The sequence below is a fragment of the Salvia splendens genome, chromosome 1, assembly GCF_004379255.2.
Source record: "Salvia splendens isolate huo1 chromosome 1, SspV2, whole genome shotgun sequence".
In the NCBI taxonomy this organism is placed as follows: domain Eukaryota; kingdom Viridiplantae; phylum Streptophyta; class Magnoliopsida; order Lamiales; family Lamiaceae; genus Salvia; species Salvia splendens.
In genome coordinates, this window is record NC_056032.1 from 28,899,804 (window position 1) to 28,916,265 (window position 16,462).

A 16,462-nucleotide genomic window follows, 5' to 3' on the forward strand; every position below is an offset into this window, starting at 1 on the left:
AACTCGTCGGATTTTTGTCGTTCATCGTTTGTGCGAACCTCGTACGATGAGATAACGATGAGGATTATTTTAATGATTATTTAATTATTTTATTAAAAGATATCATTAAAATATTATTATTTAATGGAAATAAAATCTTCATGGAAGATTTGCCTAGATTTTAGGAATATTTTTATTATTATCTATATCTATGGAAATAAATAATATTATTTTGATTCCTAGATGATATGGATGAGAATAATTTAATAGTTTCCTAATACTAATCTAGATTTAAGGAATATTTTTATTATTTTCTATATCTATGGAAATAAATATTATTATTTTGATTCCTAGATGATATGGATAAGAATAATTTAATGGTTTCCTAATATTTATAATTCTAAGATCCTAATAAGGATAGATATTTATGAATACATTAAATAATAAAATATCTCTTCCTAATCTTGAACAAGGAAATAATTTGAATTTATTTTTCATGTCTTATAAAGGATTAAATAATTTGTTTATTTTAGATATACCTTATAGTAGACATGAATAAGAATTAAATTCTAGAACAATAATTTCCTAAAGGAAGATAACAACATTAATCTACAGGTTTAATTATCCAGCAAATTAAATACCAACAGAATTTAATCAAGTCTTTCTCTGCCCTAAGGCTAAGGATAATTAAAGAAAAACCATAACCCAAATATCTAAGCTATAATTACGAACTCAACTTTTGTATATGGTCTCCATCAATTGGTCTGCAATTTATGAAGTCTTTTTCTAATATTATCGCCACCTCCTCTGTGGGGACAATAATCCTAAGAAAATAGCAAGTTCATGAGGGCAGACTTCTCAAATATAAATAGTATGAACTAGAATGTAGTTTCCAATATTATCGCCACCTGCTTTGTGGGGACAATAATCCTAAGAAACTACGAGATTCAGAAGTTCACACAGGATTTATGAAATAGCTTGATCTGGTTAGCAGCACATGAACATTGTTATGGGAGTGTGTTGTAGAAATGAGACTCTGTAATGCTAAAGAGATGGTCTTGCTTAGGCAACATTAGGCGGCCATGCCACTCTGTGGTCTCTGGACTATTCGTCGGTGTTGTGACCAGTAAAATTGTAAGATTTTAATGCGTATTGACTTCCTCTGGAGGGTACAAAATTTTAATTTTACAGTTGTAAGATTTTGAAAAGTTTTATGGTTAATCTAATCAAACTTCTTACATAAGTTTATGACAAATGGTAAATATTCTGTTTTGCAGTGCAAACCAAATCGCCAATATGTCGTTCAATCATCTTTCTGCAATTCTCACAGAAAACAAACTCGAGGGCCAAAATTACATAGAATGGAAATAAAATTTAGACATCGTTCTTACAACTGAAGAGTACAACTTTGTGCTCACAACCCCACGACCTCTAGTGCCAGCGGCTAACGCTGCGGTAGGACTCAGAGATGCACATAGACGGTGGCATAAGGCGAATGAGATGGCTAAGTGCTACATGTTGGCATCTATGTCATCAGTACTCAAGCATCAGCATTCTGCCATGGAAACTGCCACCGAGATTATGCAGAATCTCAAGAATCTTTTTGGTACTCAGAATCGAACGGCTAAGTCTCAAGCCTTTCGGAGTATCATGTCGAAGACAATGAAGGAAAGCTCGTCTGTGAGGGACCATGTCCTCGAGATGATGGGCCACATCAACCAGATTGAGGTGTTGGGAGGGACGATCGATCCCCGAGTCCCAGGTAACAATCATCCTTCAAAGTCTTCCCCCTAGCTTCCAGCAGTTCAAGCTCAACTTTGAGATGAACAAAAGGAATTACACCTAGGTAGAACTATTAACTGAACTTCAGTCAGCAGAGGACCTTATGGTCCAGGCTAAGGCTGCCATGATGACTTCGGCTCCTCGTTCCTCTGCCTTCAAGCCTAGCATAGGAAAAAGGAAGGCACCGAACTCAGAATCGGGCAAAGTGGCTAAGGGAAAGAAGAAGAGAAGGGCAAATAAGAAGCCCTCGGAGAAGTGTTTCAAGTGTGGTGAGAAGGGGCATTGGAAGCCAGACTGTCCTAAAAGGGGCAAGGCTACAGGTATGCACCAAGCTCTAGTAGTCGAGTCTTGTTTGGCTTCGACATCTACTTGCACTTGGGTTATTGACACAAGAGCTACTGATCATATTTGTTTTGATCCTGACTTAATGCAGGTGACAAGACGGCTACATGATCGTGAGATCGAAGTCCAGCTGGGCGACGCTACCAAAGTGGCGGCCGTTGCAGTGGGAGATATTTATTTACGTTTTAGTAGTGATAGATTTTTTATTTTGAATAATGTTTTGTTGATACCTTCTTTTAGAAGAAATTTAATTTCAGTTTCTAAATTAGTTTTTTATGGATATTCGATTTCTTTTAATGACAATTGTGTTATTAAGAAAGATGGTTCTTATATTTGTCGTGGTATCATGGAAAACAATCTGTACACAATCACTTCTACATAGTTTAATAATCGCAAATCAGAACTCAATACAACATCGAAAATTTCAAAGAAACGAAAGGAACCTTCAAGTTCAATGAACGAAACGTACTTATGGCACCTTAGACTTGGTCATGCCAATGAAAGGAGGATCCATTCTCTTATTCAACAAGATCTTATTAAAGGTCTAGAGGATGAAACTTTTCATAAGTGTGAGTCATGCTTAGAAGGCAAGATGACCAAGAGGCCTTTTAAGGCTAAGGGCAATAGGGTCAAGGAAGTACTTGAGCTCGTTCATTCTGATGTATGTGGACCAATGTCTACAGAGGCAAGGGGTGGTTTTCGATACTTCATCATTTTTATTCATGACTTCTCGAAAATTGGATATGTCTATTTGATGCGTCACAAGTCAGAGTCTTTTGACAAGTTTAAAGACTTTAAGACTCTTGTGGAGAAGTATCATGGAAAAAATATCAAATGCCTACGATCTGATCGTGGAGGCGAATACCTCAGTACCGAATTTTTGGACTACTTATCGGAGTCGGGAATTGAATCCCAACTGACTGCGCCGGGCACAGCCCCAGCAGAACGGCGTAGCTGAAAGAAGGAACAAGACCTTGTTAAACATGGTTCGGTCGATGATAAGTTATGCACGCCTGCCTATTTCGTTTTGGGGACATGCCTTGCTTTCTGCAAGCCATATTTTAGACAATTTACCATCGAAATCCGTACCTACTACTCCTTATAAGTTGTGGACTGGGCGTAAGCCCAATCTAGCACATCTCAAGATTTGGGGTTGCCCGGCTCATGTATTGGAAACTAAGCTAGGATCAAGGACGGAGGTATGTTTGTTTATAGGATACCCCAATGGCACGAAAGGTTATGAATTCTTTAGTCTCCGAGACAAGAAAGTCATTGTGAGTACTCACGCGACATTCTTAGAGGAAGACTATGTAATGAATCATAAACCCAGCAGTGAAGTGGCTCTCGATGAGCTGACTTCTGTCACAAGTTCCATTAACCAAGAACAAGTACCTAGTGTGCAATCAATTCCCGAAACTTCAACTTCTACTCAAAATATTGTAGTGCCGCACCGCAATGGGAGGGTCTCGCATGAGCCCGACAGATACATTGGTTTGAGGGAATCTATGGATCACTCCTCGGACAGCAATGTATTAGATCCCTGGAACTTTGCAGAGGCGCTGGCAGATGTCGATCATTGCGAATGGGTGAAAGCAATGGATTCGGAACTAAAATCTATGATAGACAAAGACGTCTACGATTTGTCCGTCCTACCCGAAGGCTGTACTGCTATTGGGAGCAAGTGGATATATAAACGTAAACGTGGACCCGATGGACGAGTTAAAGTCTTTAAGGCAAGACTAGTGGCCAAGGGGTATACCCAAAAGGAAGGCGTCGATTATGACGAGACCTTCTCCCTAGTGGTCATGCTCAAATCGATCCAAATACTATTGTCTATTGCAGCTTATATGGATTGGGATGTATGGCAGATGGACGTTAAGACTGCGTTTCTAAACGACGGTCTTGAGGAGACCATCTACATGGAACAACCCGAAGGATATTCCATAAAGGGCAAAGAACACATGGTTTGGAAGCTTAAGAAGACCATTTATGGCCTCAAGCAAGCATCTAGATCGTGGAACCAATGTTTCAATCAAACTGTTCGCAAGTTTGGATTCGAAAAGTGCCCAAGTGAAAGCTGTGTGTATAAGAAAGTTGATAAGGGGAATGTGGTGTTCTTAGTTTTATATGTAGATGACATTCTTCTAATTGGAAACAATAAAAAGATGTTGTCATCAGTACGAACTTGGTTGTCGAACCAGTTCGAGATGAAGGATATGGGAGACGCGGGACACATCCTCGGGATCAAGGTTCTTCGGAATCGAGAAAAGAAGATGTTGTGCTTATCTCAAGAACCTTACATCGACATAGTACTTAGTCGTTTTAGCATGCAGGACGCCAAGAAAGGTTTCTTACCTTTTAGACATGGCATCCATTTATCTCAAGAGATGTGCCGTAAAACACCATCTGAGATACAGAAAATGAGAAGGATTTCATATGCTTCGGCAGTTGGAAGTCTCATGTATGCTATGCTTTGTACTAGACCTGATATTTGCTTTGTTGTTGGCATGGTGGCAAGATATCAGTCGAATCCGGGCCAAGAACATTGGACTGCCATAAAGAACATACTCAAGTACCTTAAACGGACTAAGAACTATGCTCTAGTTTACAATGCAGTCGAGCTCTGTCCTTTGAGATATACTGACTCAGACTTTCAAGCTGATCAGGACTCGAGAAAATCTACTTCAGGATATGTGTTCACCTTAGGAGGCTGCAAAAATGCATCGCGGACTCGACCATGGAAGCCGAGTATGTGGCCTCTTCGGAGGCTGCAAAAGAGGCAGTACGGTTCAAGAACTTCCTTATGGATTTAGGTGTGGTTTCGAATCTGCCCAAGAGCATCACCATTTATTGTGACAATTCTGGTGCTGTGGCAAACTCGAAAGAACCAAGAGCTCACAAAGCGAGCAAACACATAGAGCGGAAGTATCATATCATTAGAGATATAGTGCAGAGATGAGACATACAAGTGGTCAAGATTGCGTCAGAGAACAACCTGGCAGATCCTTTTACAAAGGCTTTGGCGGTGAAACCGTTCGAATGCCACGTTGAAGGGATGAGAGTTCGACTCATTCAAGACCTCAACTCGCTTTCAGTATAAGTGGGAAAAATTTAGACGTGTGCACTATTTTTTTGTATACTCGAAAGCTGTTTTGAGTATAAGTGGGAGATTGTTAGGGTTTTGTATACTAGAAATCACCTTTCGAGTGATTGGATACTGTAAAACTCTACTTGTTATTTTCCAATGAATAAAATAGATTATTTTTGTCATAATGTTGTTATGTTTTACATTTAATGGTTGTTTATTGCATATTTAAATGTATAAGAACATAACAAAGTCTAAGTCTTTGTTCTAGTAGACCGGTTGTGGGCGTCGTCCACTTTAAGGTAACACGGTCAGTTCTGAACAAAGAAAAAAAAGAATTTTACAACCCAGATTGGCCTAGACTACCTATCGTGAAAGGTTGCAATGTCAGTCCAATTATTTCTAAGCCTTATTGAAATAAGATGACGTTGGTGTGGTATAGCACTGAGTGGATCTAACAGCAAGACGAGTCTTTATGCTATCTACAGAAAGACGAGGTCTTGATAATAATTTCTTAATCAATGTACGTTAGCATTGAGCATACGATATTGAGTATCCACTACTTTGACTTACCAAAGGTGTGGGTTTTTCGTAACCCAACGATCCAGGTATATTGGGTAGTGGTGATCATTATCTAGCGGTGCTAGGATTGCTATTACGTTGAATCGTGCGCGAGGAGAGTCTCGTTTGATAACATACACAAGAAGAGCTCGAAACAAGGTTTTATTATTCGGAACCTAGCTAGTTGGAGTTTGATTACTCTATGAATAATAAATAAGAGTTTATTGCTAAGTCCACTCTAGGAGATTAAATATGTTGATTAATTAAGTCCATAGCAGACATTAATTAATTAATGGATATTTCTATCTTAAGCGCGGGAAATGAATTGAACGCAAATAAAGGAAACCCGGAATACTTGTAATTTCGGATTTGGAAAGACAGTGCAATATTACTTCTGTAGTGGCTGCTTGTAATATTCCAATATAAGCTTATTCTCCCTCCGTCCCGGGCTACTCGCCCCTTTCCTTTTCGGCACGGAGATTAAGGAATGAGTGTATAGGAAAGTCAAAAATGACGGTTGTAGGTGAAAATTTTTACTAAAAATGGAAAGAGTGCAAGTAACTTGGGACGCCCAAAAAGGAAATAAGTGCGAGTAGCTTGGGACGGAGGGAGTATTAAATTGTGGGTTCAATTTAATTAGTAAAAAGCTAATTGGGTGAGGCCTGATCCAATTCTCCCTTAAATCCCTGACTGGGCCCAATTTGTGACTTAATATAAATAGGAGAATAAAGGAGACAGAAAACACTTTTTCTACATAAAAATTTTGTCCCCCTCTAGAGAGAGAGAGTTCGAAATTTGTGCCTCCTCCGTGAGCAGTTTCTGTCTTCCATTATTCGAGTCCTAGTACGTTGGTGAGATTTGCCCACACAAATATCAGTGTACAGACCGTGACACCAGTCAGAAGATCCGAGGTCTTGTATTGAAGATCTTCACGTGGAGACGGAGCAAGCCATCATCGATTCTTGATTGAATCAACGAGGTAAATTGGCTAATTCAGTAGTAAGCATGTTTTAGGGATTTTATATGCTAAAACATATTTTAATTCAAGTTATGAGCATGTGATAATTGCGCGAATAAAATTTGTCTGAATAATCTGCTAAATAGATCAAATTCATGTGATCGGATATTTATGCACGCTTCCGCTGCCAACCCCTTCAAATCCAACAGTGGTTTTTAAATTGAGCAATCTTGACAAGTTGACACCTTGATAAAGCAAAAGCGAAAGAGAAGGAACACAAGCTACTGGCAAATGGATTGACCTCGACCTCGAGTATGATTGTCGGAAAATTATTTGGTCTAATGCATGCATGTGAATACGTGTTTTTATCTTATGGTCTCTTGTTTCTCTTTTCGTTTTTTTCTTTTACTTGTGAAATAAGTAAACCAAGCCTGAAATTTGCCTTATCTTTTTCATTTTATTTATACTTGAGGACAAGTATGTTTTAAGTGTGAGCAGTTTGATAAGGTTCATTTCATGCATCGGTTTAAGGGTAAAATGTATGCTACTTGATCGGTTTATCGCGCAAAATAAGTGTTAAATGTGCAGAAATGCCACTTGACCAAGGCAGCAAGGCCGAACTGATCAAGCAAGTACAAAAGACGATAAAAGGCCAAGAATCGGGGGAGTTGATCACGGGGGAGTGATCAAGCAGTTAGGCGGGGACCGCTGGCTTCTAGAAGAAGAACTTGTGAGGAAATGAGCTGGATATGGCGCACCATTCTGTTATCAAGGACGACGTTCTAGAAGGGGACATGTGCTAGCTTATGAGACGCAAGGACGGAGCTGAGTCAGGAATCTGTTACTAAAAGCGTCGTCATTCTAGAAGAAAGGGCACGTAACAATCAATGAGTCGCTCATTCTCAGCATGAGCGAATATTCCCGGTCAAGATCGTTATCCAGCTGGAGGCCGAATCGAGCTTATAAATAGAGGGTGCGCCATCACAAAGCGGGGAATCCGATCTTTTACTTTCCGTCTAGTTTAGCTTAGTTTAGCTCTCTAGCTTAGTTCAGTTCTCTAGAATAGCTTAGCTTAGATAAAGTAGTGCGTAGTTAAAAAGGGCAATCAAAGAAGCGCTGCAGAATACTTGTTTTCTGTTAGCGTTATCTTAAGTTTCCCGCTGAGATTCTTCTAAGTTTTTACCGCTTTCTTAGTTTTCGAAGTGTTAGCTTAGTTTAAATTTTACGCTGTACTCAGTTTAGTTTAATCAAAGTTATTTTCGTTTTCATCCTCGCATTTACTTTTCCGCTGTTACCTGCAATTCACTTGACCCAGTAGTTAAAGTTCCGTTGATCAAGCTAGCTAGTTTAATTCTGCCTAGAGTAAAAACAGTAGTTAAAAACTCCCAAGTTAAAGCGTGGCAGCAACCAACCCCCCTGTTCACTACTCACACACTCGACACACCAACTTCTATGTGGGATCGACCCCGAACTTGCCGCTTTACTGTTAAAGTTGTGCAAAATTGGGAGTTTACAAATTACTTTGGTAAGGAAGGAAGAGCGGGAGCAAGACTGCAGTGATTAAGAGGCAACGACATTTGCTAACTGATCCGACCGGTTCGGTTATCATTCCATATAACTTGATCCGCATTCTAATCGCGTTTTCGTCTCTTTCCATTCCCTTCCAATTAGTCTATCAAGACATCTCGAAAGGTAATCTGCCGCCAACACAAAGAGGGAAGGCGATAGGGGGTCCCCTTGTCTTAGCCCCCTGGAGGATTGAAAAAAACCTGCCGGGCCACCATTCACCAGGACAGAGAACCAGCATGAAGAGATGCATCTACTAATCATACCCACCCAAGCTGGTGAGAATCCCATCTTTTCCAAAACCTTGAGCAAAAACGGCCACTAGACTCTATCATACGCCTTTGCCATATCCAGCTTGAGGGCCAGATTGGACGATCTCCCTCTACTCGAAAACTCTTTCCCTAGATCATGTATCAACTCTTAGGCATCTCATTAGCTGAAATTGAAGAAATTGCAAGGCACAATTAGTTTGAGCCATTGAAAAGGCTGACCCACCACCGGCGTTTCACTTCCAAGGAACACAAATGAAAAAATAAAGTAGTAGTTTATCAGATGGTGTTTCGATTCCCAAGAACACAATTGCAACTGCGAGTATCCTCCAACATGCATTACCACACGAAAGTGGTGCACTTAATTAGCGCAGCCGATTCTCCAAATGATCGATAAGCTTAGCAGCGGTGACGCAGCGCACAAGTAGGGCTCCTGAGGATTGTCATTTGCGTTGATATCAATTGGGGTTGAAGATGTGAATTTCGGGGCAAAAAAAGTAAAGATGGAATTTTGCCTTCAATTCTTGGTCCCCGATGCAGTTTCAAATATCACCCTTTTCCGAATAATCCATAACCGCCTATCCCTTCACTCTACAGTGCAAGCCCTAGCTTAAGTCTAGAACTAAGCAGAATTAAATCTTATACACTAAACACATATTAATATTTAAAATCTATATTTATCTATACTAATATAAAAGGCCAAGATCATTCATCCCTTGAGTACTCGATATCATGCACAAAAAATATCAATTAGGATATTAATGTCAATTAACAACAAATTAGTTATAATTAACTTTTGAAAAATATCCCAAAACTTTAAATACATATAACTATCTCGATTTAAATTATTTTTCCGCATAATATATATAAAATTAAAGATAATTTTATAAGGATTCCAACGAGATACAACATGCATATATTTTGATGTCAAAATTTGATAAAATTTTTGTAAATATTCATAAATTTCATTAACAGCTTTATATCAATACATGACACATAATATGTCTTTGTGTTGATGTATTTCATACATTGTATTGACATTGTGTTTCTAAACTCTAAATTTGATAGTTTCTATTATATTTTTAATATTAAAAAATAAAAAATGAAATTACACATGGTAAATTGTAAACCACATAATTTCTAAAATTATATGGTCTAATTAACAATTCATCACTCCCCTAATAATATAATTTTTATTTCAAATAAGTACTTTTATAATTTGATATAAATAATAGTAGTTTAACTAAAAATAATATTGGAAAGATGTAGATAAACCCTCAAAGCTTTTGGGTCAATAATAATAAATAAATGAAGGTAGGGAAAGAAGCATGTAGTGCACCGAACAAAAGAATGATGCCGTCAACATTCCTTCGCTTTGGTCTACGCAGAAGGAAAAAGCAATACTCATAAAGTTGGGAGTTGCGAAGTTAGGTCTCCAAAAATGGTATCGACGGAGGGATTGGTGCCGATCACAAGGGCCTTTCTCGCCTCTTACTACGACAAGTATCCCTTCAATCCGCTCTCTCCCGACGTCTCCCGTCTCTCCGATCTGATTTACGCCGCGGCCACCGATCTTCTCAAGGACTCCCCGCCTTCCCAAGGTCTTACCCTCTTTCAATTTTGATCCTCCTCAATTTGTCTCAACTTTTTTTACTACTACCAGGAGAGCGCTTGCTGATTCAGGAAGCTGAAAGCGAACCTCCGCATAAAGTTGATGAAAACATGTGGAAGAATCGGGAACAGATTGAAGAAATTGTTTATTTGTTGGAAGCCCCTCGCTGGCCTACAGCGGTGAGATGTCAATTCTTCCCTGCTTGCTTGCCCCCTTTTGAAACTCAATGCTCGTGGTTTTTTTTTTGCATCTTACAGCTTCAGCTACAAGCAACTGTTGAGGATCAGGAACTTGCTTCTCTTCTTCCCAGAATTCAAGACAAGTTCAAGTCTACTCTCAGCACCCTCGAAGCTTTCCAAGCCAGAAATTCGGACTTCGTATTCAACACAGGTATATCAAATTTATCATTTAGGTTTCACTGAACAAAGTCAGAATGGCTATTTTGATTGAATCCTAGTTGTTTGGTAGTTAATATGATGTGATGGGTTAATGTAATCAACATGATCACAAGTATATCAATGTAGTTGTTTGGAAGGGACTTGAACTCGTGACAATTTAGAGACTCGTATGTGTTGAATGCAGTTATGACGTACATGCCGCAAGATTTTAGGGGTACTATAATCAGGCAGCAGAAAGAGCGATCCGAGAGAAACAAACAGGCTGCTGTTGATGCTTTGATCACCTCTGGTGGAAGCATACGTGATAAATATGCTATGCTGTGGAAACAGCAGATGGAAAGGTGGGATTTTTTGGTGGCGTGCATCTGTTTACTGGGACCTGAAAATGACTGATTCCATCTTCAACTCTTCTATATGCAGGAGGAGGCAGTTAGCCGATCTTGGTTCTGCAACTGGTGTTTATAAAACGCTTATGAAGTACTTGGTTGGAGTACCTGAAGTAGGTCTCAGTTTATTCAATGCAACCGCAAAGTGTTGTTTATCCCTTTTTTTGTGTTGAGTCCGGGTCATTCATTTTCTGTGACTTTTTGTATTTGTATTTGATCTTTTTCTTTTCGTTCACGGTCTCATCATGGTGTAAGTGTTGCAGGTTTTGATGGACTTTGTGAGGCAAATAAACGATGATCAAGGGTATATACTTGCATCTAATAAACCTTCTAAGGACAATAAGTTCTTAAATTCTTTTATCACTAAGCCAATTATTGTAAAGTTAAGTGGATCAAATAGCATTAGATCCAATTCTGTTCTGAACTCAAGTTATCACCAGGCCCATGGAGGAGCAGCGACAACGATATGGACCGCCTCTTTATAGTCTTACAAGAATGGTGCATAATATTAGACTGCTCCTTTCTCTGCTTTGGGAGCGTTGTGAAACTAGAAAATTGTGAGTTTGCTAAGGCTCTTATACATTCAATTGTTCAGCTTATACTGTGTTGAATGTCTGGTATGTTTTTGTGTCATTTCTGTAATTCACAGGCAGAAAGATCAAATTTCTATTTTGGAAGAAGCAGCTAACGTCTATACTTCTGAGTTGGAAACCTTTTTGAAATTTATTGGGTACTGTGTAATCTTTTGCCTGATCAGTCTATTAAATCTGATTTTATGGTACTCTGGAGAACTAAATTAGATCTGAATTAACAGTGTTTGGCTCTTTGATATCTGTTTTACAGGGAAGTTTTCTCAAACTCCCCCTTTTTTATCACGGCAGAAGATGCTGGTGCATTAGCAGCTAGGTCTGCCTAAAAATGTGCGATTGTTTATATTTGTGCAAATCCTTTTTTCGGGGCATTGACAGATTGATGTATGCAGGAAACATGATGACTACAAGGAAATAAGCGTACCCGCAGGGGAAACTCACGAGGTATTTTGTCAATCACATTCTGTGGAGCTATGATTCTCCGAGAACTGGCCATATCATCATATAATCTATCTGCATAGACACATGGATTCAGATTTTTTTTCAGTCTCTACAACTCAATTTGGATTTTCACTAATGCATCACACCCAATATTGTTGTACTCGCCACTAAGAAAAAAATACCCTTAAAAAAGAGGGAGCACATGTCTTGGTCATTAGGGATTAAATGAACGGAGCGACTGGCAAGTTATTTGAACTCGAAGAAAGATTGTTCGGAGCTTGGTTCGTTAGTAAACTGATATAGTGAATGGAAGGAAAGGAACACAGACAAAATAAGAATTTCGATAACTCTCTCCTCGAAAGAGACCTACGGTAATACCACACACAAGCCTAACGAGCCGAGCTTGTAACACATCTTACTCGATTACTGAATAATCAACTAAGTGACGTCACTATGGAAATGGTTTCCAGAAAGGGACAATGAAACACGGGTATTTTTTTCATTGTCAAACTTCCTCAAATAAAAACAAAGAGGAAACGACTGTGTCAAAACTTTCTCACAACTTAATACATTATACCACCACGACACTTATATTTCGATCTATCAGAAATCAATTTAACAAACTTATTCAAATTACAAAGTGAAATCACAAAGAAGCTTTCCTATGAAGCACACAGTCAGCATTTCTTAATCACATATTTGTATTATTCCAGCATACACAAGTCATGTCATTGGAACAATATTCTTTATATCCAACACACATGAATTATATTCGTTGTATTAATACACATAAATTGTAAGTTATGCTTGCTGTGATGTTGGTTAAGTTATATATACATGTCTGTTTGAATCAAGTTAACAGAACATATGTAGCTATCAAAGTTATTTGTAACTGGATCTGATAATTATGAGTTAAATAGCTTAAATCAGTATGTGCCAAGCTTCACTCAAGGAATCAATATGTTGGGATGTGTAAGCTAAGTACTCCCTCTGTCCCACTGTTATAGTGAACCATTTTCCTTCTTGGGAAGTCCCACTCTAAACGATACATTTATAAAAATAGAAATATCACTCTCTCTACTTTTTCCTTCTCTCTTACTTTATTCTCCCCACTTAACTCACAAAACAACACTACATAAAATCCTGTACCAGAATAGAAATGCTCCACTTAGAGTGGGACGGAGGGAGTATATAATATTGAGCTTATGTCATTGATTTGGTTAAAAGATAATTTGTTGATTATGCAACAAATATAACATAGGTTTTATGCTATAAGTTTCTGGAAGAATGTTAAAACTGCCAATAATCACAATGCTTTTGTGAAGCCTATTCGACCCAAAACATCGTTTTTTGGCCTACAATTTTAACTGGAACTCGTCCAAGGTATTAAGATGGTGGTCGAGTCAATTGTGGTTAAAAACATTTTCTGGAAATGTAAACGAAAGTTTTAAATAATTTCCTGATAAGCTTTGAACTAAAGAAGTAAAAAAAAAGGAAATATTTCAGTCCTGATTGTCAACATCTTTGAAATGAGCTTAATGTGTTAGAACACTACATTATTCGATTATTTGGTAATCAAGTAATGGGTGCTACAAAGCTTGAGCTGGCTAACATTCAGCTTGGCTCGGCTTGTTTACATGTAGCTGCACTGCACGAATATGATGACTCCAATAAATTGAAGCTAAAATTTAGCTTGATACATTATTTAGTGAATTATCTGTTCTTTTATGTCTGAATGTTGTTTTCTGCTCTTTTTAGGTGACTTTAACCGTGGAGTCCATAAATTCATACATTGCTTGGGATTTTTCAGTGGTGCAGGGCAAATTGAGTCAGGTATTCTTCTTCAAACTTTGGCTAGTTGTTGATGTTAACTCATTTTAGCATTTTTGTAAGTTGTGTTTCATATTTAATGGTTTCTTGGAAAGCTTCCTCGATATTTGGAAATTGACAAGCAATGATTATATGACATATTTTGGAGCATGAACAGAACCGAGCAAGTGTAAATAATTGGTGTTTGTTTGAAAGGTTTCAACTATTGCACATGGTGCTTATCTCTCCCTTTTGAAGTACTGCTATAAGAAGAGTATCATACCCATGTATAAAACCTTGAAACCTTTATTATATCAATGATGTGTGACATCTTTACATGTATGGTGGTGTATCATACTAAAACGTAATGTTTGTAATACTAGATGGCACACTAGTCATCTGTGGCCATATGATTTTAATTGCACAAGGCTTCATGCATAATATTCTTCATCATATAGAATATTGTCCGCTATACCACTCTAACTGTAATTATCAATAATATTGTGTTTTTCCTTTTAATAATGTTCTGGCAGGACATTGGGTTCAGTGTAGAATGCATTGATCTCTCTGGGAGAAAAACTGTAAGCTCTTTTGTTGTTATAACTCATTCTTAAGTTCTACCATTCCACCATTTGTTTTGCATTTTAGGCTACTTTCTCCATTGCTCATTCTGTCTACCTCGTTTTCCTCCCTTGTTGTAACTACATTCTGACTTTGTTTATTGTTTGGCCTCGGTTCTTGCTCAACTCTAGTTGATCTTGCCTTATCGGCGTTATGAAGCTGATCAAGTGAGTCTTGCTTTCTTTTTTTAATCATTTTAAATTCTGCTTTCTGAAAGTTTGAAAAGTTTTTAACTTCATTGCAGGGTAACTTCTGCACATGTGTGTCCGGAGACTACAAGCTTATATGGGATAATTCATTTTCAAGTTTCTTTAAAAAGGTTTGTAACATAATTGCGTCAAAACATTTCCCAGGTGCCACCTTTATATAGTTGGTATTTTTTACTGAATACAGTTTGCTGAATAATAGTCTCTCACGCTAAATTGATTGAGTACCTTACTTCATGTACATTATATGATACCTTGTTGAAGTATCTTAGGACACATGCTGCTAATAGTAATCTAAGACAGAACCAATTTGTAATTTCCCGCAGCTCCAGAACACTGACATTTATGTAGGAGTACAAACAAAACTGAATCTATGGTTTTTCTCATTTCAGCATATCTAATGTTCTCTGTTTTCATATTGTATATTCTTCAATAGCTCAATCATAATTTTTTGAATTAGGCCATCAACTTAACATAAGATTTACCTGTTACTCTACTGAATTATCATAACATATACTTTCTTTGAAATGAATTAAAATGCTTTTTCTGACCATCTATCCCTGACCTCCTTTGAGCCTTTCACTGGGAGTCCTCTTACCAGTTTTTTGGTGTATGCACAACTTGAACTTATCCGATACTTTTGGCTTGGGCTTGAACAGGTCATACGATACAAGGTGGACTGTATTCCTCCAGTTGTACCTGCTGCGGATCAGTAGACGTAAATGCTAGTTCTTTTCATCAATGTGTTTCTTGGGCCGGGACATGTGCTTTAGCTTACGAAGTTGTAATTTAACAGTTTGTGAATCACCCCTCATCCATCTAAATTATAAACCTTCTTTGTTTTGTATCAGTTATTTGACCCTCATGGGTGGTTCATGGTTAAAAAGTTGTGTATACATGAAAAGATTCATGATTGGCTTCTACATACTAAGTTGTTTACTGTAAAGAATGTTGAGCATATTTGTGTTTATTCTGGAGCATGCCTCCGAAGTGTGTGGGTATACTTTGGAATAGGACATGTTTGCGACTATGTTACTCCATTATGTATAAATGTGGAATTTTCCAGAAAGAAAAAAACTTTTGTGAGCATTGACACGAAGAGGAGTGGCATTATAACATGGTGACTTGTCTTTTTGTTACTGAGTTATTTCTCCAATGTAGTGAAGGAGTATCCACATAGGATGTGATAATCAACCTATGCACTTCCAACCAATTAGAGTCACTATCTAATCAATCGAAAGAGGGTTGATATCTAATTTTACTTGATTTTGCAAACGTAAAAACTGGAATAATAATTATCTTAGGGCAATTAGTTTGTGAGTCTATGCAACCGGGTCTCAAAAGTTATTAAGTTATCACAGATATCAAACCGTGTTCTTTTGAAGTATCAATTAAAGCCTTTCCCGCGGCCAAGATTGGTTTGCCGTCAATGGTATATTTCTATCATCCTCCATGTCCATGTCCAGCATAACAAAATCTATAGAAAAAATAAAATCATTTAACCCTTACAATCACATCTTCAACGCCCCAATTAATCAATTAAATTAGACTTCAACAATTTTTGTTAAATGGTGCTTTTATATCATAATTTCACTTGTAATTTAGTTTTTCCCATTTTGCTACTTTGATTAACTTAATGAACAAATTTAATTTGGTTTAGCTTAACATATCATCCTCAATCATTGTTAGTGGCCTATTTTAGAGGTTTGTGCATTTTTTGTTTAAAACAAGAAGCATTTTATAATTTTTTTCCCATTATATTCTGATTAACTTCTTCCCTATCACATTAAATTCCTGTTTTTTTTAATATCTATCATTGTATTAACAGTACTATTGTTTCGAAATTTCTCTCTATAA

General features: G+C 37.7%; 1 protein-coding gene across 1 annotated transcript; it reads left to right on the forward strand.

Annotated features, from left to right (window-relative positions):
- The first annotated feature begins 9,866 nt into the window (after positions 1 to 9,866).
- On the forward strand, positions 9,867 to 15,551 carry LOC121746524. Its single transcript, XM_042140407.1, has 15 exons — positions 9,867 to 10,143; positions 10,206 to 10,333; positions 10,412 to 10,544; positions 10,737 to 10,893; positions 10,973 to 11,051; positions 11,202 to 11,242; positions 11,379 to 11,495; positions 11,588 to 11,668; positions 11,782 to 11,844; positions 11,921 to 11,972; positions 13,728 to 13,802; positions 14,312 to 14,359; positions 14,531 to 14,566; positions 14,644 to 14,718; positions 15,265 to 15,551. The coding sequence occupies exons 1-15, from the start codon at positions 9,984 to 9,986 to the stop codon at positions 15,319 to 15,321; spliced, it is 1,302 nt and encodes a 433-aa protein (XP_041996341.1). The 5' UTR covers positions 9,867 to 9,983; the 3' UTR covers positions 15,322 to 15,551.
- The last annotated feature ends 911 nt before the right edge of the window (positions 15,552 to 16,462 follow it).